The sequence below is a fragment of the Oncorhynchus gorbuscha genome, linkage group LG17, assembly GCF_021184085.1.
Source record: "Oncorhynchus gorbuscha isolate QuinsamMale2020 ecotype Even-year linkage group LG17, OgorEven_v1.0, whole genome shotgun sequence".
NCBI lineage: Eukaryota > Metazoa > Chordata > Actinopteri > Salmoniformes > Salmonidae > Oncorhynchus > Oncorhynchus gorbuscha.
The window spans coordinates 34,277,318-34,303,418 of NC_060189.1; the positions used below are offsets into that span (position 1 = coordinate 34,277,318).

The following is a 26,101-nucleotide window of genomic DNA, read 5'->3' on the forward strand; positions in this document are numbered from 1 at the left end:
AAACATGAAGATCAGTCAATCTGGAAAATTTCAATTACCGTACTTGCTTCAAGTACAGTCGCAAAAACCATCAAGCGCTTTGATGAAACCGGCTCTCTTATGAGGACCGCCACAGGAAAGGAAGACCCAGAGTTCCCTCTGCTGCAGAGGATATGTTCATTAGTTACCAGCCTCAGAAAATAGATTCTTCACAGAGTTCAAGTCACTGACATTAGACCGATGGAAATTTGTCCTTTAGTCTGGAGTTCAAATGGGAGATATTTGGTTCCAACCGCCGTGTCGTTGTGAGACATGGTGTGGGTGAACGGATGATCTCCGCATGTGTATTTCCCACCGTAAAGCATGGAAGAGGAGGTGTGATGGTGCTTTGCTGGTACCACAGTCTGTGATTTGTTTATAATTCAAGGCACACTTAACCAGCATGGCAACCACAACATTCTACAGCGATACGCCATCCCATCTGGTATGGGCTTAGTGGGACTATCATTTGTTTTTCAACAGGACAATAACCCAACACACCTTCAGGCTGTGTAAGGGCTATTTGACCAAGAAGGAGAGTGATGGTGCTGCATCAGATAACCTGGCCTCCACAATCACCCGACCTCAATTCAATTGAGATGGTTTGGGATGAGTTCGACCACAGAGTGAAGGAAAAGCAGCCAACAAGTGCTCAGCATATGTGGGAACTCCTTCAATACTTTTGGAAAAGTATTCCAGGTGAAGCACGTTGAGAGAATGCCAAGAGTGTGCAAAGTCAAATGGCGGCTATTTTGAAGATAAACAAACAAAAATATATTAACACTGTTTTGGTTTTCTACATGATTCCATATGTGTTAATCCATAGTTGATGTCTTCACTACAATGTAGAAAATAGTAAAAATAAAGAAAAACCCTTGAATGAGTAGGTGTTCCAAAGCTTTTGACCGGTAGTGTGTTTGTGTCCGTGTGTGTGTGTGTGTGTATATATACATACATACTGCCTCTCTACTTAATATGATGACAGCCATTCAAATGATATGTAATCTAACACAAAACTAATAATGTAGACATCCAAGCAAGTGGATGCCACGCAAAGTTTAGATGTGAACAGAAATTATATGGTTAGAAGTGAACTAATGTTTCCCTCACTGATTGAACAGGGGTGTATTCACACAGAAGAAAAATGGGCCGAAACGTGGAGGGACCTACCTGAATTTCTCCTTAAGAAGCACTTGTTTTTGTTTTCTGTTGCAAAATGTTTTGCTACACTTTGCACTAATGAATACACCCCAGATGGGCTACGACTCCAACCCCAGAGACTCCAACCCCAGACCTTTGTTGTCTGTAAGACCTACCAGCAGCATTTGAGCTCCCTGGTTAGGAATCTACGTCCAATGATAATTGTCTTTACTCTGTTGTCATTCCCTCATAGAGGTTAAACAGTTCAAATGAACACCTATTGGACCATGAAATTAAACTTAACGTCCAAAACTTCATTTTGACTGCCTGCCAAACTAAAATGATGAAATACTGCACTGTCCTGTCCTTGATCTGTGCCTGGCTTTAGTGATTATTACAATCCTAATGCGGTAAGTATGCTACTATGATAACGACACTATAATATAACGTGTGGCTGTTTGTCCGCTCACGATAACTAAGCATTCATTTCACTATATAAAGGCTCACAGAAAATTGGTCTTGAGTTGAATGCTGGGCGAGGTCTTGCTGGGTACTTGAAGTTGTGTGGCCTTGGCGTTGACACTCTCCTGGTTGCCCTTTACAGCAGCCTCCAGCCTGGCTTTCATGTGGGGCGAAGAGGCCATGAGGGCCTTGAAGACGGACGAGTGCTGGGGGCCGATGCGCATCAGGTCCTGCAGGGCTGACTCATGCAAATTGCGGGCGGGCGCGGGGGCAGAGGACAGGGCATTCTCATCCAGTAGAAAGGAGATGAGGATGGGAAGGAGAATGGCCATCAGCTGGGGACCTGGAGGTCAAAAGGTCAAAACACAACCCGAATAAGACCTCATCATGGGACAGAGACAGAAAAACTGGAAAGGAAAATAACCTATCCAGAAAAAGACAGATAATCTTCACCACTCGAATGACCACAGCAGTCAAGAGTCTGAGGAAACCTAGCCTACTCACGGTACATCTCGTCAGCAGCGAACACCAGAGCCTCTAGGGCCCTGACTCCATCCTGGATGGCCTGGAGCTCTTTGGAGCTCTGGGGCCTCCTCCTCTCCACCCCCTGCAGGTGTCCCACCACACAGCTCCCCAGGCCCTGGATGAAGGGCACCGCCACCCCTGTCTTGCTCTGGAACACTGACATCAGCAACTGGTAACTCCTACTGAGCACCTGAGGAAGCGTAAAGAAGGTGTAGAATCAGCTGTGGATACAGCCTTTAAATATGCTAATTATTGGGAAGAACCTCTTTGCATTGAATGCTTGAAGAGAATGTAATACCGAGGAACTTTGAACAGTAACTTGAGAAGTTGAATATTTCAAATACTTTGAGTCATCATAAAAACAGTGTCACCAAGGAGTCCTAAGGTCCAAGGTGCTTTTTCCCCCTCCGTTTTGTATTTTGTTGGAACTACTTAGTGCCGACTTACCACAGGGTCCTTAGACTCCAGGCTGGCTTTAAACTTGTCTATGCAGCGTGTCTGCAATGGCTGGGCTGTGGTGACCTCAGGACTAGCAGTCAGCAGGAAGATGGTGAGAGCTGTCAACAGACTGACCTCATCCACCACAGGGTTGGGCTTATCTGTCAACAGAGACCAGAACACAAAGCGAATCATACATCCAGCTGGAATCTTATTTAACTTCTAATTTAATTATGCATCCTAAACCACATTTTGATTTCTAAACCCAAGGCTAAACTTGGAAAGCAATTGAAGGACTTAAAATCTGATTGCGTATGTGTAGACTTTCAAACCAAAAGGCCATGACATTTGCTGGAGGCTGGTTTCTGAATGAAGGGGCCTCCCGTGTCTTCACTGACTGTGTGCGTGTGTGATTATGTTTTCTATGTGAAGTGCCCTCCCGCCCCTGACGCCGTACCAGAATCCCAGAAGTCCAGCAGGGTGTTGAGAGCACAGCGCAGCAGGTGGGCCCAGGCCCCGCGGCTCTTCTCTGAGCGACTCATAGGGGAGGAGAGCACAGCTCTCAGGGCCTGCAGGGCTGCAGGCACTACCAGGCCCAGAGCCTCACCACCCCCAGCTCCACCACCACAAGGCTGCTGGACCAACTCCCTCAGCACCCCCATCAACAGGTACATTAGTGTAGGCAGAATGGAGACACTACCTATGGGAGGAGAAGAGAGAGGGTAACCATTAACCACAGCGTCATAGAAAAGACGAGAAGTGACGAGAATGTTTAATCAGCCTGAGTGATCATCCTTTAAACGAGATCAAGTTGTTTCTAAAAGGGCTTTAACGCATTCATTTGCAATCAACTGATCAAATAACAATCAATCAATCAATCACTCTCAATGACTCAATCAACGATTTATCACGATATTGACCTACTCTCTGTGCTGTTGGCATTTAGCAGCAGTGCTGGGGTAAATTCTACTTTAATTTAGGACGTTAACTGAAATTCCAATTCCCTTCATTGGGATTGAAATTGGAATGTCCGTTTACTTCCTGACTTGGTTGAATTGAGCCAAGTCCTGATTATCAGGCCCAGTTTGGCTTACCGTCAGGAGAGCAGATGGATGGCAGGTCAGACAGGATGGCCAGAGCAGCCGCCACTTGTCTGCAGTCACTGTCACTCAGACTCAAGGACGAACCTCCCTGGCCCCCGCTAGGGCTGCCAGCCAGCTTGGGGCTGAGCTGGGGCAGTTTACGCACCAGCACACACAGGCACAGCTCCAGGGCCCCGAACACTAGAGACCTGCCTGGAACCAGGCCGCCGGTGTCCCGGCCCTCCCCAAACTCAGGAACCGTCTCCTTCTCTGCTGCCCCGTCATCCACTGAGGGAGAGATAGAGACACACACACACACACACACGTTTTAAAAATAAATACAATGTCCTACCTTGCAGTGGTAGAACACATGTGCTAAGGTTGGTAACACCCCCCGTCAACAACTGAGAAGGGCCACAGGTAGAGACAACTTTTAGAAATTGCTTCCTTGATCGATCACACATACAAGGCAAGTGTTCCTGCTCCACACTCACCCTCAGCACTGTGGCGTTTCTCCTTGACGTGCTCCTGGGCAGCACACACCACCTGTCTAACCAGTTCCAGCACGGCCAGCTGCACCCCTGGAGCCTCCCGCGTCACTATCAGCCTGTGAAGCACGCTCAGCAGTTCCACACTCAACACCTGGTCATTGCCGACTTTTGACCGGGGCCAGGAGACCTCTAGCAGAGCCTGCAGGGCCTGGAGGCAGGAGGAGATGTTCTCCATCTGGTCATGGGAGTGAGGAGAGCACAGGAACTCCACACTGATGCCTACAGACAGGGAAAACACAACGCATCAGAAAATATCTCCAACTACAAAGATCACCTGCTTCAAAAGCTTATTTTTGTAAGAAGGATATTCATAGAAAAGTGCCCTTGTGTCAGGTCCATTGCTTCTCACCCAGGATGAGGTGGAGTCGGTCAGAGCTGATGTCCTCAGGGGACTTGACAGAGGCCAGGGAGGTGGACTGGCCCATGGAGGTGGGGGTGACGGGCCGGGACAGGTTGGCAGGGCCGTCGTCCACCATGATGAAACCAGTGCTGTTGAGCCACAAGGCCGTGGCATGGAGGATGGGAGCCCAGGAACTGCAGTAGTGGGGTCTGGCCTGCTCCGCTGTCTCTGCTGTGTAGAATGTCCCACCTGACGCTCGTGTGCACACACACACACACACACACACACACACACACACACACACACACACACACACACACACACACACACACACACACACACACAAAGGTTAGGTCAATGCAATTTCCCATCAACGATACATATGTTAACTACAGTGCACACTTAAATTAATAAACCACAGCATTAGTGATGTGCCATTCGCAAATTATTAATTATTTTTTAATTACTCTTTTTACTGACTCAAGAGTCATGACTCATTTATCCGAGTGACTTGTTCATTTTAGTAATTAGTTTGACCTGTTGGCCGCAATGCATTCTACAGCAGGATTAATACGCGCTCTTCCGGTGACGTGCTCCGACAAACTGTCTGTGTCGGTCATATATGCGCTCGAGGTCTTCACGGATCCACCTGGACCCGAATACCCGAGAGGGTCCGGATCCAGAATTCTAAATAAAATGTCCACGGGTCTGGGTTGAATCTGATATGATTGTCACGGGTCTCGGGTATGTGTAATTTTAACTGACTTGTCCAGAAGGATCCATATAGATCTGAACACGACTGCTGCAGTAGAGAGAAATTGTATCATTTATGCTGCTGCTTTTTGCTGCTCACGAGAGTGGCGCGTGTAGCTTGTCATTGATGTTGGCCAATCAGAAGTCATCAAAGTGGTACTAGGCTTCAGTCACACACAGTGTCACCTCTCTCTCCCTCCTCTCACTCACGCTTTATCAGCTCCGGTTAATAAAGTAGCTTCAAAATGGACTTTGCTGCTGCTTCCCTGGATCTGACCAGGTCTACACAGAACGGGTCTAATATATATATTTTTTTAAATGTATCCATATTGGGTCCGGGTGGGAAAGCCCCAGGTCCATTTCAAAACAGGTCCAAAGGCCCGCAGGCAAAATAGATCCAGCTGCAGGCAGCATAGAGAATTTAAAAAAGTATGTAGAACGGATAATAGATTGCGTGGCGCAAGAATGAATGCAATTTATTGAATGTTACGGACATGGCTTTGTAGAACCAAAACATACACAGCCTCTGCTCAACACACTCCAACACGAATCGTTTGGTGGGCTGCAGTTTGCAAACAATATTGTGCTCATCACCCTCACTGCAGTCAAGCAATGTATTCCGCCAAGAGTCGTTCACAATCTAGCCTGGTTGTGGCCACAACTAGACCTCGTTTCAAATGTACCAAGACAATCTTTCTTGTATGCCTAGCAATCAACAAATGTACATTGTTTAAAGCATGATTTTACAAGTCTCAGTCACAAATGACAGCTCCAATAAGCCCCTTATTGTGAACGAGAGGCTTTGTAGAATCATGACTCTTGAGTTTTCAGTTCATCGTTCACCGATAGGGGGTCCTGCATGCTCTGAGCATGACTGAATCAAATGAACGAAATGAGTCTAAAAAGAGTCCTTTAGACTGAACGAGTCAAAAAGATCCCGAATCAGTAAAAAGAGCCAAACTTAACATCACTACAGAGCATCTGCCTACATGATCTACCCTCTTCCCAGTGTGTAACAAATACAACCCCACCAGATCTAGAACACCACCTGTAGCCTGCGGCCCTTACGGTGACCTCACCTGTAGCGGGTAGCTGTGCCGAGTAGTCCTGGGGGAGGGTGAGGAGAACGTAGTCCTGTAGGGCAGCCAGCCACAGACGGCTCAGTGTAGCCAGGTCAGTCTGGACCAGCGTGAGCAGCCCTGGCCCTCCAGCCCCCCCACAGTCCTCCTCTAGCAAGGGAGAAGCAGCCTGCTCACCCTGCCTCCCTGGGCCTGGCCCTGGGATGGGGCTCTCCCTCGGTCTACTGCTGCTCTGCACCGCCACAATGTACACCTGGGAGAGGAGACAAACACAGTATTAATATTATTAGATGTGCAGTATAGATAGAACCAGACAACCAATTAGCAGTCAGGATGAACAAACTGTCCGTAGTAAAAAAAGTGTCTGTATGTGTCTGGGAGGAATTTTCAACTCTGTTGCACATAGACACAGTGGAGGATATAGAAAGTGCCAAAAGAAACAGCACGATACTAAACCTGTACTGGAATGACAGTGACTTCCACCAGGAGTTCAACTAGTAGAGGATGTGGCTTTTAATGCAAGTGTTGATGGATGACAGGCTTGGACTGGGATCAGCTAGCAATGACTTACCTCAGCCCAGGCCTTGAGCACAGCCAGTGTCTCCATGGTGGATGTTCCCTCGTTGTAGAGTTGACTGGGCACCTCCTTCCCTGCCTGGACCTTGACCAGCGAAGAGGCCAGGAGCTGGTGCACCCTCCTCAGATCCCTCAGATCACTGACCACCCCACTGGCGATCCACGCACTGCACACCTGTCAGGCAGCACAGTGGAAAGACTATGTATTCAGTGATAGCTCAAATCAGAGGACCATATTCAATCATTATTTGTTAAAAGTAGAAATTAAAGTACAGAGCACTAGATGGCCACACCTGGCAGGCTTTGGCTGTCACATCAGGAGGTGCGTCTGCAGTAAAGGCTGGTCTCAGAGCAGCTCCAACCTACGCATTAAAAAGAGAGAGGAGTCTTTGAATAAGCCTGGAACGCTCATTCCCCCATCCGTGGTAGTAGAAGACATGACAGAGACTCACGTTAGCCTGATACTGCTCCAGGATGACGTGGCCAGGGAACTCCGGCTCTGGGATGGCAGCGAACTTGCGGATGATGACCAGTAGAGTCTGTAGGCCAGAGAGCCTCAGCTTGTCACTGTGGTCAGTGGCGGCCATGAAGGCCATGCGGATCAGGGCAGCCAGGTGAAGGACCAGGAAGTCTGGCAGGGAAGAGAGGGTAGGATATATGACATGTGAACAGACGTTCAATAACACATGGAAATGGCATCTAGATGCTCCACAAGATGCCATTCGAATAAAATGTGTGATTAAACAATGCATTGTTTTTGTTAGGAAGAGTAGCAGGTGGAAAAGGACTGAAATTCCATCTGACAAACGTCAAAGCAGAGTTTTAATTTGCTAAGCTTTCGGTCTATAATGACCTTTGTCGGAGCAGGGACACTATTGGAAACAGCTCATAAAGGTAGGTAAGTTCCCACAAAATGGCTTCCCTCACCGGTAGACTCATGCAGGCGGTGCTCCTGGGCCAGGGCCATATCGAAGTGGGCAGGGTGTCCGTGGCTCTCACACAGGGCGATGATGCGACACACGCACTCCACAGCGAAGACCCGCGTGGACCAGCGCAGGTTGGTGAAGGGCCCGCTGGACTCTGACGTGGCGTGGAAGACTGACGCGTCGTCGTCCCTCTCTCCCTCCTCCTCCTGGTTGGTCTCTACCGGGGCCGTGGATTCTGACACAACAAACCACAGAGACAGCTGGGGTGAAGTAGTATAGCCATCAACTTAAACTACATCCATGCGATAGATTGCATCAGTAAGGAGAATATTTGCCGTCAAATAAAGTCCCTTTGACATCGGCCTTGTTGGGTAGAACACTACACCCAGTAACAGAAAGAGAAGGACGTCTCTTCCGTTTGACATCACACCCACCTGCAGAGGCAGACAGGACGTCTTTGCAGAGTTTGAGCCAGTGGGCCAGTTTCCCCGTGGCGATGGAACTCATCATATGGACCAGAGTCTCCTGGATGTCCTGACAGAGACGGGGGTCTGACTCCCGGTCCAGCAGGCTGAACAGAGCCCCCTCCAGGCCCACCTCCTTAATGGTCACATCTGTGGAGGAGGAGACACTGGTCACAGTGGGGCTTCTCTACAGCATATTATTAAGCTACTAAAAGTATGTTCATTATTCAAAAGTCCATTTGCACATGCTGAGCATTACAAGAAAATTATAGATTTGCTGGTGAAGGTAAAGTGACCAGACATCTCGGCTTGTATCTCAGTGTGTTTGTGTCTCAAAGTGTGTGTTTTTTTTGTCTCACCAAGATGTGTGTTGTCCCTGCGGGGCAGCTCCTTGACAAGTGCCACAGCATGCTCAGACACCTCCAGGGCTTCCTTCTGGGCCAGCTGTCTGAGACAGGCCACCACAGCACGACGCAGAGATAGGTACGAGCTGCACAGGTTCACCTACACACACACCAAGCATATACGCAGAGACACATACACACACTTAAGCAACTCAGCATATGAGGACTACATAGAGGTACTAAACACAGGTAGAGAGGGTGACCATTCTGTCTGTTTTAAAGTCAAAGTAGTACATCCCATCATCAAGAAGTGATAAGCACTTTGGTTGAAATAACTGAATTAATAAAGAGGACAGATGTGAACTGAGAGTGAGATCTCATTACAGGGCCCAGTCCATCTATGTTAACAGTCCGACTACTCTGTTCAAAACCCCAGTAGAAACACGATCATAGATAAGTTGTGGCCATATTCATTTTCAGCTAAACATCATGTTGGAACGGATACAAATAATTGCTGTGAGCAGCGAGCGAAACCGAAATAGAGATATTTCAGCTTAAAGCAATTATTTTCAGTTTGTGTGTCAACAACTGAATCCAAAATCAATTTGGCCTGCTAACTGGAAAATCATATCAAACCAGGGGGAACAGAAAATAGAACAGAGTGTGAGTTCCAACACAGACGAGAGACGACAAACAATGAGCAATAGAAATGTTATTAGCTCTCTGGGAGAGGACACTATTGACCAGTCCTCCCTGGTACCATGATGCTGTTAATCACCCTGTCATATCAAACAAACAGAAGCCTTTCCAGAGGATTCGCCTGGTCCCAGATCTACCTGTTCCGTCTTGCCAACTCCTATGGTCACGGTCACGCCTGAGTTGGCAAGACGGCACAAACAGATCTGGGACCAGGCTAGATGAGTGTGGGAAATCAGAGGAACTGTGAAGGATAGTTTTACTTGTGCCAGTGACTATATTTGATTGATGCTATTTGATTGATGCTATTTAGACCTGTGTCATCAGATCAGTCTTTACAGCTTGTATGGTCATTTGGTCAAAGGTCATCATTCCTCAGAACTGATAGCAGAACACACTACTCTGATAAAGAGAGCAACAAGCAGTTGACAGAGGCTCGTGGGGGACTGTTTTTACCCCTTGACCTACACTAGTGATCCGAATAGCCATCCAGTGTGAAGAAAGGAGGATTTTGAGAAAAGAGCCACTGACGCAAAAAACAAATCCTTGGCACTACCCGTGGAGTAGAGGGCTGTGAGGGAGGGAATCGGCTCATGCTCGCTGTGGATGCCTGATAGGGTTAGTTCAAACTCACAGAAGAGAACCAAAATGACAAGAAAAAGACAACCAAAGTGAAAATCAACAGGGTGACAAAGAAAACACTGCTAAGAAAGTAGGAGCAGTGCCAATAGCAAAATACAACTTGACACCGCAACTCCTGCAGGCAGGGGAAAGAACCTACCAACATAGAATAATCCAACAAGATTCCCTGTATGAGAGAGAATACACACGGTCACTACAGAGGAAGCCACTACAGAAACACTCACTGGGACAATATGGCTTAACAAGTTTAAAACTAAATTGACCACGTAATTTGCCCGACAGACAGAGAAGCGTGTTGGAGTGAGTGTGTGCATGACTGATTGCTGCCTGAGACTAATAGAATCCTTAGCTCAATAGCTTAGCATTAGCCAGGAATGACATTAGCTAATTATCGACCTAGGTATGAAACAGCTTCTCATTAGCATTAGCTACCTAGAACCTTGGCACAGTTCAGGATTAGCTTGGGGCCACTACTCACACAGAGGCTGGGCACCAGGCTCGCCAGGTTGACGTGGCGCGGGGCGAACATGTGCAGCTGCTGCAGACAGGAGATGGCCTGGGCCTCGACTAGACAGTCTGGACTGTCCTGCATCACCGCACAGCCCACCAGGCACGACGTCCGCAGGGCCGACACAGACTGGCCCTCGCCTGGGGCACAGAATGGGTCAGACACTAATACACATACCAGGGTTAGGGCACACCTATTTTGTAGTGCCAGTTCTACAGTCTTAAAAATAAAAATAAAACATAGAAAAGGTGAAAGCTGGATATTGAGTGAAATTATGAATTACGTGCAGCAATATTATATTTTGCAATACAATCCAAGAAATCAAATGTATTTTCTCTGGTATTAGATTTCTACTTCCCAGTGACTCAGTGTGTGACTATGAGGTGAGTAGAGTCACCTTGTAGGTCAGGTCCCAGGGTGGTGACGAGGGCGTTGAGGCAGCGGCCCAGGCTCTGGTGGACCTCTACGTGGGTAGGGGGGATAGACAGCAGCAACCTCAGCACCAGGGTGAAGCTAGCCTCCACATGGCCATGGTACAAAGGACCAGCATGGTCTATCACCATGGACAGAGAGTGCAGCGCCCACCTCTGGTGCAGACAAAGAGGAAACAAGAGTCATTGGTTGAGACAACTCTACATGTTGACAGAGACTGTTTCCGGTTAGACCTTTTCAATGTCTTTTTAAGCTGTGGAAGTGACGCAAAGGGTCCGTTCATACTTCTGGAACGTTTGTAAACCACTGTTTTGTGTGTGGCGGTAGAAACAAACTCTGAAGTAAATCTGCTTGGTAATCATTACTGTACCTGGACCTCGGGGGAGGTGCTGTCCTGGGACAGGGTGAAGAGGATGCCCACACAGGCAGACAAGTGCTGGGGAGAGCTGATGCCCCCTACATAGCGGTACAAGGAACCCAGTGCCAGGGCATGACCCGTACGAGTCACAGCATCCCGGGCTGTCTTCAACCTGGTGGGGGTGAGATGGGATCAATCTGAGGTCCTATGCACTGTCCAACTGCTAAACCGATGTCCAACCAACACACAAACGTCACAACATTAGCTTAGAACACACCCTAAAATGGACTCCTAAATGAAGACCATGCAAGGCATTGCAATATCACCAATCCTGGTTGATATTTTGAGACTGGTGCCAGTGTGCTAGTACATTTATATTTTCCACTTGAGTAATTTAGCAGAAGCTCTTATCCAGAGATCTGACAATTAGCGCATTCCTATTAAGATCCACTGGGGTGGAGCAGAACTGAGATCACCGTGTCCAGCAGGGCTGAGAGGGAGGAATACCACAGAAGAAGAGAAGTTAAAACTACACTCTTAGACAACCACATCACAGCACCATGAGATTCATTTAAGATACTTCCTTGAAGAGGTAGGGTTTCAGATATTTCCGGGAATACGGGCAGGGACTTTGCGGTCCTACCTTGAGGGGGCAAACTGCTTCCACCATTGGGATTGGGGTGCCAGGACAGAGAAGAGCTTTGAAGAGATATGTAGTCTACGGTGTGTGTGGAATGGGGTTGGGGGTTGACCACTCACTTGTCGAAGCTGACCAGGGTCATGGAGACGGTGAATGCAGGGTCGTTGACCACCTGTACCAAGCGAGACAGTCCCTCAGCAGCCATGCAGCGCAGCAGGGGGTTCGAGCTCTCCAGAGCCCCCACCAACAGACCCAGAGCTGGCTTCCGAACCTCTTCTGGACCCAAACCTACCCGACTGGAGCCTAGGTGCTGTACACAGAGAAAGGAGAGAGGGGTTAACAACTGTGGGGATATCCACAAATTGTAATCGCGTAGTTTGTCATAAAAAAGGAAATTGCACAATGACATTGCACTTGTTGCATCATTGATGAAATTGTGTGAAAAAAAAGCATTATCATTCACCTATAGAAAATGTCTAGACAAAAAAACGAAACATTCTATCATATAGGTTGGTAATCCAAAGGCAAGGCTACCGGGGCTACCAATATGTCAGAGTTCAGACTCTGAGTGTATACCTTTAGGACACTGCAGAGGGCGGCAGTCACATGAGTCTGGACAGTCTGCTGACGAACACCCTTCAACTGCTTCAGAGACTCTGTGAACTGTTCCAGAATCTGTGTCCTGCAACAAGGAGAGACAGGCGATTAAGCACATAGAGCCACATAGTAAGAAACTTAGGCGGTTGGCATGTGTCAAAGTAGAGTAGGTATACAAGTTTTACTATACTGTACTTGTGAGTATCAGAAGTCCTCACAAGAATAGTAAACCAACTAAAATTGAGAAGTGAGGACATTTTGCCAGTCCTCACTTGTTAGGTTTAGATTAGAATTAGGAGTTAATGTTAGGATTAGGGAAAATAGGATTTTGAATGGGAATCAATTGTTGGTCTGTTAAAAGTCCTCACAAGTAGAGTAAGACATAGTGAGTGAGTGTGTGTACCTCAGTGGGACGATGATGTGGGGAAAAATGACTCCAAAGAGCTGTATGGCAGCGGTGGTTAGGGCAGCAGGCGGGGGTAGGGGGGCGGGAACATCCTGGCATTTCACACAGATGGCGAAGGTGTCGTACTCCAGGGTCCCTCCTCCAACACTGCTCCCCTGTAACTGCAACAGACCCAACACAGCAAGGTCACACACACACACACACACACACACACACACACACACACACACACACACACACACGTCTTTCTCTACGCACAGAGAGCACTACGTTTGAATGGCTGCATCTCAATCCTGAAGGTTTGTTTGTCCTCCTTCACAGATGCACACAATCTCTACGGTTTCACAGCACCAAGTGATTGAGTGTGACAGAGATCCAATACATTAGTTGTATTTGTAATGATATGGTGACAACTCCCTTCGGCCTCTGACAGACCTGCTCTTCTATGTAGTGCTGGTCCATGTCCTGCAGAGCGGGGCCCAGTAGTGCCAGGTCATCACTGTGGCAGAGGGGTGGTAGTAACGTCAGCTCTGAACACACCACGTTCTCTGGCCCAGTGATGTCTGTCACCAGCTGCTTCAGCACGATGCCAAAACTCTCTGTGTGGATGGATGGGAGACATCAGGGTAACATATCTGAGGTTAGCAATCAATACCGCAGCCTTGATGTCAACATCAAGAGCACAATGCCAATTTACATAGACAAGAATGTTGTCAAACTCTGTGTGGAAGGGGGAACAGAAGAGCCAGACGTCTGGGGTTAAGATAAGTGATTTTATATCAAATTAATTAACCTCAAAACAGGTTAAGACCTTAACCAACAATGCAGTTCAAGAAATAGACTTTAAAAAATAAAAAATAAATAAAGAGTAACAATAAAATACCAATAACAAAAACAGGGGGTACCGGTACCGAGTCAATGTGCGGGGGTACAAGTTAGTTGAGGTCATTTGTACATGTAGGTAGGGGTAAAGTGACTATGTATAGATAATAAAGAGCGAGTAGCAGCAGTGTACAAAACAAATGGGGAGAGGGGGGGGTCAAATAATAATAAATAATTATGTTTTTAGGATCTCCTTTTCCTTTCACCAAAGGGCTAGTCTTCCAATGTATAAGCAGTCACAGAGAGTAGCATTGAAAAGAGCTCTCACCTTCGTATGTCTTTGGGGGCAACAGAGCCAGGATCTCATAGACCCTCAGTCTGAAGACTACTGAGGTGTTTTTAATCAGGTTGCCATAGGATTTGATCAGAGTAGGCACCCTGCAATACACAAGCATATAGGTTTCAGCCCCCACCCCAAAAAAGGCAGCTTATTAAACAGTCTCAAGTCAAGTACACTCTTGTTTTTTCAGTTTGGTTAGAAATAACACGGTACACAATCCGCACTCAGAAGGAATGAGAGAAGCAGTTTGGCTGACTGTGTCCTTGAACAGTGAGCTGTTAAGTGGGGACTTGGCAACGCACCAGAAATGTTCTTGGATATTGATCACCTAACACGGAGGTACTTTTAGCGCTAGTGGTATCCTTCGGGCCAGAACTAAGTGGCCGTCTTCCATCAGTGATGATGTTTAAAGTCTCTCTGGTCAAATATCCATCCACATTAGCATACCACCTCATATGGAAACAAGTATTATGCAGAATTATTTTTAGCATACTTAGGTGTACGAATACAAACATTGGAACATGGCCTATGACAGAGGTCTGGTGTGAGAACTTGGTGTGACTCACTTGGTGAGCAGAGCCACAGCACAGGCCAGGGGGGTCAGGAGACGACCTATGACATCATCAGTCAGGAGATCTCTGCAGTGAATCACCAGGCTCTTCATGGCTGGGACAAAACAACAACATATCAACATTAGGAGACATCAGAAAGTTAAAACTTAAACTAACATAAGCATTCAACTGAAACAACCCGGCTTATGTTCAATGAACTGAGTATAGAAGAGTGCGCATCTCACCACACAGCGCCCCCGGCGCGGCCCTCCAGGGTGACCTGCCAGGTGAAGTGGTCCCCACGGCGGAGCTCCATGTCCAGGTCTCTGATGGAGGGAGGGAAGGCACACCTCCACAGCACCAGCATCCTGGGGAGGTGGTGCTCAACCACCGCTGGACCTACAGACGTTAATCAATCTTCATTCACACAGGCTCATCTCACTGAGATAAGATCCCTAGTAGTTGGCAAGGTGTGAGAAAGTCCCAGATCTAAAGATGCCTAACTGCCGAATAAAAACACTAGTTTTTTTTTTTTTAAATGAGGCCATTTATTCCCATATTCCCAGCAAACACATCAGCAGAGGGTGGATGGACAAACCTAGGGTATTGAGAGAGGAGAGCAGCAGCCAGCCAGCCTGTGTGCGTTGGATGGAGATGCGGCTGTTCTGAGTGGCTGAACGGAGCAGGTCCTCGGCCAGACCCATCACCACCTGGGAACAGAGGGTCACTTATCGTTTAGATACCTGTACTATTACATCCGCTCCCACTGATTTAGTGGAGCATCTGACTGGACTATTAAACAGACATAAACCACAAATAGTGTGCATACAAGGCCTCGACTATAAACAGGCCTATGTGTATGTGTTGCTAGCTCAAGGTTACCCAGACGAAGCCCAGTCCTTACATTGCCTTTAGTGTGGGGGATGCCCAGTGGGCAGTGCTGCACTGCCCCCAGCAGGGCGGCGATAGCGGAACTGTACCCGGCCACGGCCTCGGGGCAGGACTTGAGGGCGTTGAGTCTCTCTGCACAGCGGTCCAACAACACGGCCCCCTGGGAAGGCAGGGCCACGGCCACACAGCGTAGACACCAAGCAGCCGCTAACCGTGCTGACACACTGGGGTGGAGCAGAACTGAGATCACCGTGTCCAGCAGGGCTGGGAGGGAGGAATACCACAGAAGCAGAGAAGTTAAAATGTGTCAAAACTACACTCTCAGACAGGCACACACAGTATATTGAGCCTTGAGCATTTGTCTGTGAAACTTGGTAGGTAAAATATAATAAAATGTCTGGCTCTGTTCCACTAGTCTATTTTTATCCTGTCATAGAACCTTCATTAAGGCTCCCAAGTGGCGCAGTGGTCTAAGGCACTGCATCTCAGGGCAAGAGGCGTCACTACAGTCCTTGGTTCGGCTGCATCACATCCCTGTGACTGGGAGTCCCATAGAGTGCCACACAATTGGCCCAGCCGGGGTAGGCCGCTATTGTAAATAAGAATTTGTTCTTAACTGACTGACTTGCCTAGTTAAATAAAGGTTATATAAAACATTTGTTGTTGAAGATGTAGACTAATGTTGTTTAGCACAGAGTCCTGAGTCAGCACAGCAGTCCAGGCACTGTGACCTACTCACCTCCACAGTTTCTCTGCCCTCCCTCTCTTCTTTCTCTGTCATGCTCCCTCCCCCCCTCGCTGTCACCAACTCTCTCTCCCCCTCATCTCTTATCACTCTCTCTCCCCCTCATCTCTTATCACTCTCTCTCCCCCTCATCTCTTATCACTCTCTCTCCCTCTACTCTCTTATCACTCTCTCTCTCCCTCTACTCTCTTTGTCACCAACTCATCTTCATAGACCACTGAACACTCCCATGCAATACAGAGACTGCCCACATGGCATAAAAACCACACACAGCTTTTCCATAATACGACCATTTAACGCAGATTCCTCAGGGGACAGAGCTGAAGAAACAAGAGACTGGGAACAAGTCTCTGTGTGTGTGTGTGTGTGTGTGTGTGTGTTCAGGCCCCACCTATGCTGGTGTCAGTGAGTAGCGATGCAGCAGTAGAGGCCAGGCCCTGTACCAGGCTACCCAGCTCCAGCAGGGCACACACCAACACATGCTGACTGGCAGCTACGTCTGTGGTGGTGACCCGCGTCTCCACATTCCCATCACACATGGCCGCATCTGGAGGGAAAAGATGACCATGACCACCAAGGAAAAGCACTTCAGGAGTCCCCACTGTCAATCTGAAAGGCTGACATGCACATAATGAACATAATGACATCGTCGGGCCTGTATGAGATCATCATTCTTCTAACCACTCAAACAAAATTGGCACTTCATCAATTCGCCTTTCCTAGATTTCTTGCACCCTCCCCTTATTTATCCCATCACATTGGAGGAGAAGATCCGAGGTCCCTCCACTCTGGCCTTCTCATCCAATGCGTTTTGAGAAACAGGGAAGGAGAGGGAGTGTCAAAAAAACAAAACAAAAAATCAAGGAAAGACGAATTGGGGAAAAGCCTAAGTACCATTCAAGAAGTGACATTTCTGAGAACATCTTTCTGCAATCCATCCTTGTCAATCAATGTGTAATTGTCTATTAAAGCCTCCCCTCACCCACGGCCCTCTTCTGTTTGCCTATGGCCAGGCAGATCTCCTTGGCAGCAGCGATCTGGGCCTTCTCCCCCAGCAGAGAGCCCAGTGTGGCCCTGAGGATGAAGGAGATGCAGCGTCTGCAGCACACGGCGTCTGCGGGAGTCTGGGTGGCCCGTGTTTGAGACACCAGCTCCATGAGCAGGACCAGCAGGGCGGAGAAGTTGGCCTCCAGCCACACGCCGCCCAGACACGACACAAACACCACACACGACTAGACAGAACAAGAACAAACTCAAAACCAAGAAAGAAAACAGTAAGTTGCACCCAACACATATGAGCACATGTATAGAGCCAGGAAATTTCCTGACCCATGGGACCGGAACAGGAAAACCTACTGGGCCAAGTGTTTCCTAGTCCAGGCCACGTGGTCAGAAAAACACTCATAGCCTAACATGTAGGATGGAGACAGAGAGAGCTGACCTGAGTGATGCCGATGCGGATGTCTTTGCTAACAGAGCTGGTCCCTTTGAGCTTGTCTCCACTGGCCCTGAGGAAGCCAGCCCCACCACGCAGGAACCCCCCAGTCAGCAGATCCATCACCTCCTCCAAGGAGCTGCTTCTGGAGCCCTGTCTGTGAGCTGGGAGGAGGACACGCAGAGGAAGAGAAGGGTCAATATTGTTTTATTTTCAACTATATTCTATGTTCTTTAATATACTGTAGTTTCTTCTAAATCCCACACTACAATCCCACATAAGTAAGAAACACAGTTAAAAGCAGACAGTTTAATCCCAAAACCTCAACAATCGCAATTCTACCAACTCTTGTCATCCATTGTAGCCTACTGTACCAGTGGGTTGTTTGGGCTCTACTGCTGTGCCCAGCAGGGTACCCAGCAGTTTAGAGATGGCCACACGCACATCGTAGTTGGAGCTCTCAAACGCCCTGAAGCAGAGCGTGGCTACGTTCTCCAACTCTGAAGTCCACAGAAACACAGCCTCTCTCTGCAGCTCCAGAAGACACTGCCAGACATCACACAGACATTTAGAAACATACACGGACGGCAAATATGTTACATGCGCCGTCTTATCTACAGTTGAAGTCGGAAGTCTACATACAATTAGGTTGGAGTCATTCAAACTTATTTTTCAACCACTCCACAAATTTCTTGTTAACAAACTATAGTTTTGGCAAGTCGGTTAGGTCATCTACTTTGTGCATGACAACAAGTCATTTTTCCAACTATTGTTTACAGACAGATTATTTCACTGTATCACAATTCCACTGAGTCAGAAGTTTACATACACTAAGTTGACTGTGCCTTTAAACAGCTAAGAAAATTCCAGAAAAGTATTGCATGGCTTTAGAAGCTTTTGATAGGCTAATTGACATAATTTGAGTCAATTGGAGGTGTACCTGTTGACGCATTTCAAGGCCTACCTAAAAAAACTCAGTGCATCTTTGCTTGACATCATGGGAAAATCAAAAGAAATCAGCCAAGACCTCAGAAAACACATTGTAGACCTCCACAAGTCTGGTTCATCCTTGGGAGTAATTTCCAAATGCCCGAAGGTACCACGTTCATCTGTACAAACAATAGCACGCAAGTATAGACACCATGGGACCACGCAGCCGTTATACTGCTCAGGAAGGAGACGCGTTCTGTCTCCTAGAGATAAACCCACCTTGGTGCAAAAAGTGCAAGTCAATCCCAGAACAGCAGCAAAGGACCTTGTGAAGATGCTGGAGGACACAGGTACAAAAGTATCTGTATCCACAGTAAAACTAGTCCTATATTGACAAAACCTGAAAGGCCACTCAGCAAGGAAGAAGCCACTGCTCCAAAACCGCCATAAAAAAGCCAGACTATGGTGTGCAACTGCACATGGGGACAAAGATTGTACTTTTTGGAGAAATGTCCTCCGATCTGATGAAACAAAAATAGAACTGTTTGGCCATAATGACCATCGTTATGTTTGGAGGAAAAAGGGTGAGGCTTGCAAGCCGAAGAACACCATCCCAACCGTGAAGCACGGGGGTGGCAGCATCATGTTCTAGGGGTGCTTTGCTGCAGGAGGGATTGGTGCACTTCACAAAATAGATGGCATCATGAGGTAGGAAAATTATGTGGATATATTGAAGCAACATCTCAAGACATCAGTCAGGAAGTTAAAGCTTGGTCGCAAATGGGTTTTCCAAATGGACAATGACCCCAAGCATACTTCCAAGGTTGTGCAAAATGGCTTATGGACAACAAAGTCAAGGTATTGGAGTGGCCATCACAAAGCCCTAACCTCAATCCTATAGATATTTTGTTGGCAGAACTGAACAAGTGTGTGCGAGCAAGGAGGCCTACAAACCTGACTCAGTTACACCAGCTCTGTCAGGAATGGGCCAAAATTCACTACACTTATTTTGGGAAGCTTGTGGAAGGCGACCCGAAACATTTGACCCAAGATAAACAATTTAAAGGCAATGCTACCAAATACTAATTGAGTGCATGTTAACTTCTGACCCACTGGGAATGTGATGAAAGAAATAAAAGCTGAAGTAAATCACTCTCTACTATTATTCTGACATTTCACATTCACACTTAAAATAAAGTGGTGATCCTAACTGACATAAGACAGGGAATTTTTACTTGGATTAAATGTCAGGAATTGTGAAAAACTGAGTTTAAATGTATTTGGCTTAGATGTAAACTTCCAACTGCAACTGTATATGAAAAATCAACAAAAAAAGACACGCATCAGTGTGAAATGAAGCTCAATTGAATTACCATGGTCTTAACTTTGTTGATTCATTGAGACCAAAAGAACATAAAATGACAGTAATGTATTGCCTAACTTGATAGCGCCACCAGCCATACAGTGTATGCCCCATGGTTGGAGGGAGGAATGCATGTTTGAATGACATATGTCCTAACACAATGTAGAATGAGAACCATGTGTAATATGCTTAACGTGGTAGAACCATCAGCTGACTATACAGTTTATGTATTCCCCATGAGTTTGGAGCAGCAGCAGTTTAGCTGGAGGGAGGAAAGCGGTAGGCAGTAGCTACCTTGGCAGCAGCACAGCGCACGGCCATGGAGCGGTCGGTGAGACAGGCGCGTGTAGCCTTGTAGATGTCTCTGTGACAGGGCATGGCGCTGACCCCCAGGCCCCTCAGGATCTTCTCCACGCTCAGCATGATCTCATAGCGGCCCTGGGACTGGAGCACGGACAGACAACACAATTCATCAGTGGTCCTGTGTGGCTCAATTGGTAAGAACTTGGCAACAGCCATGCCAAGGTTGTGGGTTCAGTCCCCGTAGGGATTACATACGCTACACATACTGAAAATATAGGCACTCACTGTACTTTAAGTCGCTTTGAATAAAAGTGTCTGCTCAGTGGCAAAACCTCAACATAGAGGCCCCACAAGAATAGTGTGCTCAACCCCTTCCTATACTCCCTGTTCACCCATGACTGTGTGGCCAAACACGCCTCCAACTCAATCATCATGTTTGCAGACAACACAACAGTAGTAGGCCTGATTACCAACAATGACGAGACAGCCTACAGGGAGGAGGTGAGGGCCCTGGGAGAGTGGTTCAAGAAAAATAATCTCTAACTCAACCTCAACAAAACAAAGGAGCTGAACGTGGACTTCAGGATACAGCAAAGGTAACCCCTATCCACAGTGGAGAAGATGGAAACTTCAAGTTCCACGGCGTACACAACACTGACAATCTGAAATGGTCCACCCACACAGTGTGGTGGAGAAGTCACAACAGCGCCTCTTCAACCTCAGGAGGCTGAAGAAATTCGGCTTGGAACCTAAAACCCTCAAACTTTTACAGATGCACAATTGAGGGCATCCTGCCGGGCTTCATCACCACCTGGTACGGCAACTTCATCGTCCGTAACCGCAGAGCTCTCCAAAGGGTAGTGCAGTCTGCCCAAAGCATCACTGGGGGCAAATTACCTGCCCTCCAGGACACCTACAGCACCCGATGTCACAGGAACGCCAAAAAGATAATTATGGACATCAACCACCGAGACACGGCCGGTTCACTACGCTATCTTCCAGAAGGCGAAGTCAGGGCAGGTGCATCAAAGCTGGTACCGAGACTGAAAAACAGCTTCTATCTCAAGCCCATCAGACTGCTTAATAGCCATCACTAGCTAACTACCACCCGGTTACTCAACCCAGCACCTTAGAGGCTGCTGTACTATATACATTTACTTGGAATCCCTGACCACTTTAATAATGGAACACTAGTAACATTAATAATGTTTACACACGGCTTTACTCATCTCATATGTATATACTGTATGCTATTCTACTGTATTTTAGTCAACACCACTCAGACATTGCTCAATCTAATATTTATATATTTCTTAATTCCATTATTTTACTTCTATATTAGTGCGTATTGTTGTGAACAGTTAGATACTACTGCACTGTTGGAGCAAGGAACACAAGCATTTAGCTACACCCGCAATAACATCTGCTAAATATGTGTATGCGACCAATACAATTTGAACATTAAGAACACCTGCTCTTTCCATGACATAGACTGACCAGGTGAATCCAGGTGAAAGATATGATCCCTTGTTGATGTCACTAGTTAAATCCACTTCAATCCGTGTAGATGAAGGGGAGGACACTGGTTAAAGGCCTTGAGATAATTGAGACATGGATAGTGTATGTGTGCCATTCAGAGGGTGAAAGGGCAAGGCAAAAGATTTAAATGCTTTTGAACAGGGTATGGTAGTAGGTTCCAGGCACACCGATTTGTGTCAAGAAGTGCAATGCTGCTGGGTTTTACACACAAAAGTTTCCCGTGTGTATCAAGAATGGTCCACCACCCAAAGGACATCTAGCCAACTTGACACAACTGTGGGAAGCATTGGAGTCAACATGGGCTAGCATCCCTGTGGAAGGCTTGACACCTTCAAGAGTCCCTGCCCCGACAAATTGAGGCTATTCTGAGGGCAAAAAGGGGGATGCAACTCAAAATTAGGAAGGTGTCCTTAATGTTTTCTTATACTCAATGTCTTATACTCAATCAGCTATTCAGACATAAAACACTGGCCTTCATATTGCCACTGGCTAGCACAGTGGTATATCAATACATTTTTGCATTACCATTGCAGATCCTTTAAATTGTACACTCACCTCTGCAGACTTTATGGCCTTCAACAAATTTGCCAAAGTCTCTTTAAATGTGTTGACAAGCAAACGGCCAAGCTGTTCATAAAGGGCACCCAGACAGGCAATGGCTGCCCTATAGACAAAAAAGGAAATCAGTTACAAAGTTCTTTCAGATGTTGAAAATACCATTCCTCTTGACTGCACAGTGCACCCACTGTGTAATCCAGAGTCTTCTGTGTTTTTGTTGTTTTTTTTAAAAGAAGTTCATTACATACTAGTAATGCTACTGTATGAATTTTGCCATTTCGGTGAACAGTAGTTAATCATAACAAGATTGATTTCAACAGCCACGTAAACATGGATTGTCATAGAAGCTTTAAGGTATCCCCATGAGTAACAAACATAATCATTAATGTGTAATCAGTCTGATAATTGATATGCACCATCACCCCTCTATAACTGATGGGGATTTCAGCTGCCGCAATCTACTGTACTTACAGTCGAGTTGGCAGGTAGCTGGGTGAGTCGTCCTTGCTGCGGATGATGTCATTGCACCTGTCCACCGTGTGGCTGGAGGTGAGTGAGTCTCCCACCCTGTAGAGCAGGGCCAGGCAGTGGGCTAGGAGCCATCGGGTCGGGGGGCCCGGAGAACCAATCAGAATCCCAGTCAACTGTTCGACCAGACACTTCTGGTTCTTCTTCACATCCGCCTGGGAGAAAATACACTCAGTTCAGTTAATTTATTTGGCCTTTCACAGGAATTTGTCTTGCATTCAAGAGCACAGTTAAAGTCAACATGAAACCATCAACATGTATTGACAACATGACATAGATGACAGTAACGACATAAAACAGATCTCACAGTCAGGCAGCCCTATTTTTGTATGATGAGCAACTGATGTTTTTAATGGGATACTTCAGGATATTAGCATTGAGACCCTATATCTACTTCCCCAGAATCAGCTGGAACTCGTGGATACCATTTGCTAAATGATAGTGGCTACTGGCAAGACAAATCACATCAACATTTCATCTGTAGTTCATTTTTTTCTTCATGACACAGAACCAGCAGAGCAGACCATGATTTAGCATTTACAGCACTCACTGCTTTAATCACGCCTAGAAAGACATACTGACTGGCATCCTGCTAAAAGAGACGGCCCCAGAAAAAGCACTGGGCTAATCTCAGCCTGTTCAAATGGCTCTCTTTTGATCTGACTCTGCTTAGGAATGCACCAAGCGCCGTCTGTCACAGGGGAGGCCATTATCTGCAAGCACCCACTGGGCTCTCCCCTAGTCTCCTCCTTTCCTTATTCCTCTCACCCTGTCTGCAGCAGGGAGCAGCTTCTTCAGGAAGCGCAGCCACTCAAAGACAAATTCAGCCCTCTGGTGTTCTCCCAACTGGCTGCATGCCTCCTCGTTCAGGAGCAAACTGTGGGCTCGTTCCATTCTCCTCCCTCCTTCCCCTCCTCTTGCAGCCGCTCTAGGCCACAGTCTCTGCCTCCCTCTGAGCCGGACAAATTCCAAACTTCAGCCACAAACAGAAAAGGACAGCTTCTTCCCTCTCACTGCGGGAAAAAACTGCTCTGTTCCATCAAGACCTGGAAAACCTGCAAGACATCAGTAAAGAGACTCAGAGTTCATACTCCAATATATGTGAAAGGGGACACTCGTGATAAAATGCACTGCAACCAGGTCACTCAAACAGAACAATTATATTGACGTTGACAAATAGCCAAATCTTGATCTCCTGCAAAGTAGGGCTGTCAAGTGAAGGGCACCGTTCTTCCTTGTTTTTTTTCGAGGAGTGGAAAAAGTAAGTTTATCTGGAACAGCACAGGCAATGAATTATTCAGACAGTCATTCCACAGGATCAGTGCAGAGTGTGCTGGTAGCTAGATCATCATACATTATTCTATTGAGAGGGCTCATTCAGGGAGGGGAATCACGTCTATTTTACACCTATGCTGACTAGTTACTAATCTAGCTAATAACGTTACCCCTCACTCCAACTTCTTGTTTCTTATGACCTGATGATATAGTTAGCTAGCACTAGCTTTGATGACAGATGTAACATATGTCAAATCGTGAGCACAATGTCAAATAGAGAGCAGGACATACAGCAATAACGTTAGCCAAGATCCGGCCGAATTGTGTAACATTCAAGCCAGCCAGCTAGATAACTTACGTTACTAGCCAGCCATATTCTCCAGCTTTTCCCAACGACGTTAGCTGGCTAATGCTAGTTAACTGCCAGTTACAGGCAGAGCAGTCTTCGCTAGTTTGTAAAGAAAGACAGGCTACAACTAGCTAGCTGACATATGCATTCCTATATGAGGTTAGCTAGCACTGCAAGCTAACGTTAACTTTACCACAGCTAGCAAATCATAGTGACGTTAGCTAGCTAACGTTAATGTTGGCACGCAAACGTATCTATCAGTAAATATCAGTAAACATCAGTAAATCCATCCTAAATAAAGATAAACGTAAAAGTTGTACCTGTGGCGAAAACTTAACTAAGCATTTGATGCAACTTCGGGTGAGATGTTGATGTTTCGGTCCAAGATAATATTTACTTGTAGCTACACTGGCGAAGTGAACACATCTGCCGCTTTTCAACTAGGAATAATCGAGCGCAGACACATCGATTGAAGTGCCAAAGTTGACATTTCAGGAGAATAAATCGATACAGACACTTTCAACCCATTTTTCCTTCAACATATTGTGCCACAGGTTGTACCAGACTGTGAAAAACAGGGTTGAGGTTCCTGGGAAGAAATAAGTAGACAAAATAACCAGAGGTAAACTGTAAAGTCGTGGCCAAAGGTGGGTTTTTGTTTGTCCACCCGCCTCTTGAGGGTTGACCAAAAGTTCTCACTTAGTTATCACTTTTGCCTTATGGCAAGGTGCTCCATCATGCTGGAAAAGGCATTGTTTGCCACCAAACTGTTCCTGGATGGTTGGTAGAAGTTGCTCTGAGAGAATGTGTTGGTACCATTCTTTATTCATGGCTGCGTTCTCAGGCAAAATTGTGAGTGAGCCCACTCCCTTTGCTGAGAAGCAACCCCACACATGAAAGGTCTCAGGATGCTTTACTGTTGGCATGACACAGGACTGATGATAGCGCTCACCTCGTCTTCTCCGAACAAGCTTTTTTCCGGATGCCCCAAACAATCGGAAAAGGGATTCATCAGAGAACATGACTTTACCCCAGTCCTCAGCAGTCCAATCCCTGTACCTTTTGTAGAATATCAATCTGTCCCTCAGTCTATCCCATGGCAAAGAGGGACTTTGCAATTAATCATCTGATCACTCTTCATAACAATCTGGAGTATATGCAAATTGCCATCATACAAACTGAGGCAGCAGACTTTGTGAGAAGTAATATTTGTGTCATTCTCAAAACTTTTGGCCACAACTGTATATATTCTGATCCAACCCAGTAACAAACAAAACATTTTTATGGAAATCCAGAGAGGACATGTTTTTAAATCCCTCGTTATGTTGAGATCACAACTTATTTATCTCATGATCAAGACATAACAACATTTGTTTTTTTGAGATCCCAGATAATTTTCTCATGATCAAGACATTGTCAAGATCACTAGATATAAACTCTATAAATAGGAGTGTGGAAGTATTGATTATAGATTGACAGTATGGCTGAGGCGGAT

At 46.6% G+C, this 26,101-nt stretch overlaps 1 protein-coding gene across 1 annotated transcript; it reads right to left on the reverse strand.

Moving 5' to 3' along the window:
• Positions 1-1,302: 1,302 nt before the first annotated feature.
• heatr5a (HEAT repeat containing 5a) lies at positions 1,303-25,076 on the reverse strand. Its single transcript, XM_046308709.1, is given in 36 exon segments — positions 1,303-1,963; positions 2,125-2,335; positions 2,593-2,744; positions 3,041-3,283; positions 3,678-3,953; positions 4,160-4,435; positions 4,566-4,805; positions 6,389-6,641; positions 6,960-7,139; positions 7,258-7,326; positions 7,417-7,595; positions 7,892-8,125; positions 8,325-8,504; positions 8,714-8,858; positions 10,515-10,684; positions 10,942-11,131; positions 11,347-11,506; positions 12,094-12,284; positions 12,551-12,656; positions 12,975-13,138; positions 13,413-13,576; positions 14,128-14,237; positions 14,706-14,805; positions 14,936-14,948; positions 14,950-15,089; positions 15,289-15,400; positions 15,595-15,845; positions 16,718-16,873; positions 17,309-17,558; positions 17,768-17,925; positions 18,136-18,307; positions 20,349-20,498; positions 22,452-22,560; positions 22,926-23,137; positions 23,751-24,037; positions 24,927-25,076. Coding segments are annotated over 35 exon segments (6,144 nt in total). The 5' UTR covers positions 23,877-24,037; positions 24,927-25,076; the 3' UTR covers positions 1,303-1,661.
• Between the last annotated feature and the right edge of the window lie 1,025 nt (positions 25,077-26,101).